Here is a 3,274-nt window from a genome sequence, read left to right on the forward strand (position 1 = left end):
ACTCCATGAAGTCTGACTATTTCTTGTACATAAAGCTGAGCATATCGGTCCATGGAGTAAGTGGAACAAACTTGAATGAAATGGGCTGATTTTGTTAACCTATCCACAATAACCCAATTACTATCATATCTCTTAGTTGTTTTTGGTAATTTCACCACGAAGTCCATTGTGATTCTTTCCCATCCATTCTAGGATATGTAATGGTTGTAAGGCTCCTACTGGTCTTTCATGTTTTACTTTTATCTGTTGAAAGGTTAAACATTGTCCCACATATTCGGCTATCTCACCTTTCATGTTCGGCCAACAATAATGCAACTTCAAATCTCTATACATTTTAGCAGCTCCTGGATGAACATAATATGTTGTCGTGTGAGCTTCAGATAAAATGTCCCCTTAGATAATTTCTACATCAGGTACATATAATTGTCCTCTAAACAGCAAGATACCATCTGCTGATATATGAAAATCTGAAGCCTTTCCATCATGTATATCATTTTTTATCTTGGAACAATAATCATCTTCCTATTGCCATTGCTAAATTATATTCACTGAAGTTGGCTGAGGTGTCAACACTGCAAGTTTAGCCTCTACAAATCCTTGTGACACAACTTCAATACCCATTTTCTATAAATCTATCAATTCTGATTTTTTAGTTACAATCATATTCGCAACACTGGATGTCGACTTCCTACTCAATGCATCAGCTACAACATTAGCCTTACCGGGATGATAGCTTATAACACAATCATAATCTTTTACCAATTCTAGCCATCTTCTTTGTCTTATGTTCAATTCCTTTTGTGTAAATAGATATTTCAAACTTTTGTAATCTGTATAAATCTCACACCGCTCTCCATACAAATAATGCATTCATATCTTAAGTGTAAATACAACTGCGGTGAGTTCCAAGTCATGTGTAGGATAATTCTTTTCGTATTTTTTAAGTTGTCTAGAAGCATATGCAATGACTTTACCGTTTTGCGTCAATACACATCCAAACCATTCTTTGAAGCATCACTATAAACTACAAAATTTTCAGTACCAAATGGGATTAAAAGGATAGGGGCTGAAGTCAGTCTTTTCTTCAATTCCTGAAAAATTAGCTCACAAGCATTTGTCCATTCAAACTTAGTACTCTTCGTTGTTAATTTCGTTAAAGAAGAAGCTATTTTTGAAAATCCTTTCACAAATCTGTGATAATATCCGGCTAAACCCATAAAACTTCTGACCTCTAAAAGGTTTGTAGGTCGTGACCAATTATTAATAGCCTCTACTTTACTTGGATCCACTGATATGCCCTCACCTGATACTACATGTCCCAAAAATATAACTCTATCTAACCAAAATTCACATTTCTTAAACTTAGCATATAATTGCTTGTCCTTTAAGACTTGCAGAACTATTCTTAAGTGTTTAGCATGTTCTTCTTTAGTACGAGAATAAATAAGAATATCATCAATAAATACAATTACGAACTTATCGAGAAAGTCTCCAAATGCCCTATTCATCAGATCCATAAAAGCTGCAGGGGCATTTGTTAACCTAAATGGCTTATCAAAAACTCATAATGACCATATCTTGTACTAAATGCTATCTTAGAAATGTCATCTTCCTTTATTTTAAGTTGATGGTATCCAAATCGCAAATCAATCTTTGAGAATACAGATGCACCCTGAAGTTGATCAAACAAAGCATCAATCCTTGGCAAGGGGTATTTATTTTTAATTGTCACCTTATTCAACTCTTGATAATCGATACACAGTCTCATTGTACCATCATTTTTATGAACAAATAATACTGGTGCACCCCATGGTGAAAAGCTAGGTCTGATAAAACCTTTATCTAACAACTCTTGTAATTATAATTTCAACTCTTTCAATTCAGTTGGGGCCAATCTATATGGAGCCTTGGTAATTGGAGATGTTCCTGGAATTAAATCAATTACAAACTCTATCTCGCGATCTGGTGGTACCCCAAGTAAATCATCAAGAAATACCTCTAGAAATTCTTGTGCCACGGGTACATCACTAAGATTCGGATTGTATTCTACTTCAATAGCCATAACACTCACCAAATATCCTACACACCCACTATCTAGTAACCTTTGTGCTTTCAATACGATATGGTTGGAACTCTAAAACCTTTTTCGATCCCAATGAATGTAAATGGCTCATTCTCCAAAGGTTGAAAGGTCACTAACTTCCTCTTACAATCTATAGTAGCTTGATATTTTGACAGTCAATCCATACCCAAAATTATATCATAATCCTTCATATCTAACACAATTAAATCTGCATAGAGCTCTCGATTTTCTATAAGGATCACACATGTTCTTACAATCAGATTGGTTTGTTGCACATCTCCAGATGGAATAGTTGCACTATAACTAACCTCTTGAATATTAGGTGTCCTACCTAACCTCCTTACATACTCAGTGGAAACAAATGAATGCATAGCTCCAAAATCAAATAGTACAAGTGATGGGATACCAAAAATAGAGAATTTACCTGTTATAACTGATGGATTTGCCTCGGCATCTAATCTTATGATAGCAAATACCTTGGCCGATACCTTTTTCTGCTCTGTAGGATTTGATTTACCTGGGCATGCTCTAGCAAGATCTCCCACCTTTCCACAAACTTAACATGTCCTAGTCTCTGTAGAACATGCTCCAGCATGCTGTCCACCACATCTGGGGCAAGATGGTTGTGCTGTTGAGGCTTTTCCTTGATCTATCCTTGGATGTTTGCCGTGATCCCAATGTTGTTGTCCTTGTTTCGGCTGAAACTTAGGTTTCTAACTCTGTCCTTGGAAAGCTCTTTTCTTATCATTTCTAGGCCAATGCTGTCCTTGACCTTGCCTAAACTGTCGTCGAGCCTATTGAGCACAACTAATTCTTTGTTCGGCTTATTCTACAACTAAAGCCCTCTCTACAATTTGAGAATATGACACATCTTGGATTCTTGCCATACTTACGTCTCTATATAGTTCTGGTCTTAGTCCCTCAAGAAATCTTTCTGCCTTTAGTGTATCAGTATTAATCATGTGGGTAGCAAACCTGGATAGTTGTTCAAACTTAAAAATACACTCTCCCATTGTCATCCCTCCTTGTCTTAGCTGTATAAATTCATTCATCTTCATGGTTTGAACTGAGGCTGTAAAATATTTATTATGGAATAACTCTTTAAATCTCTCCCAAGTCATAGCACTAACATCTTCAATGTTACTCATCGTATCCCACCAATGTCCAGCACTACGTTGTAGTATAAAGGAT

At 36.1% G+C, this 3,274-nt stretch overlaps 1 protein-coding gene across 1 annotated transcript; it reads right to left on the reverse strand.

Moving 5' to 3' along the window:
- Positions 1–1,858: 1,858 nt before the first annotated feature.
- Positions 1,859–2,831, reverse strand: LOC111406905. The gene is made up of 3 exons (XM_023036265.1): positions 2,751–2,831; positions 2,250–2,628; positions 1,859–2,079 (listed from the first exon to the last, which is right to left on the reverse strand). The coding sequence occupies exons 1-3, from the start codon at positions 2,829–2,831 to the stop codon at positions 1,859–1,861; spliced, it is 681 nt and encodes a 226-aa protein (XP_022892033.1).
- Between the last annotated feature and the right edge of the window lie 443 nt (positions 2,832–3,274).

This window comes from Olea europaea, chromosome 12, assembly GCF_002742605.1.
Source record: "Olea europaea var. sylvestris chromosome 12, O_europaea_v1, whole genome shotgun sequence".
NCBI classification, from domain to species: Eukaryota; Viridiplantae; Streptophyta; class Magnoliopsida; order Lamiales; family Oleaceae; genus Olea; species Olea europaea.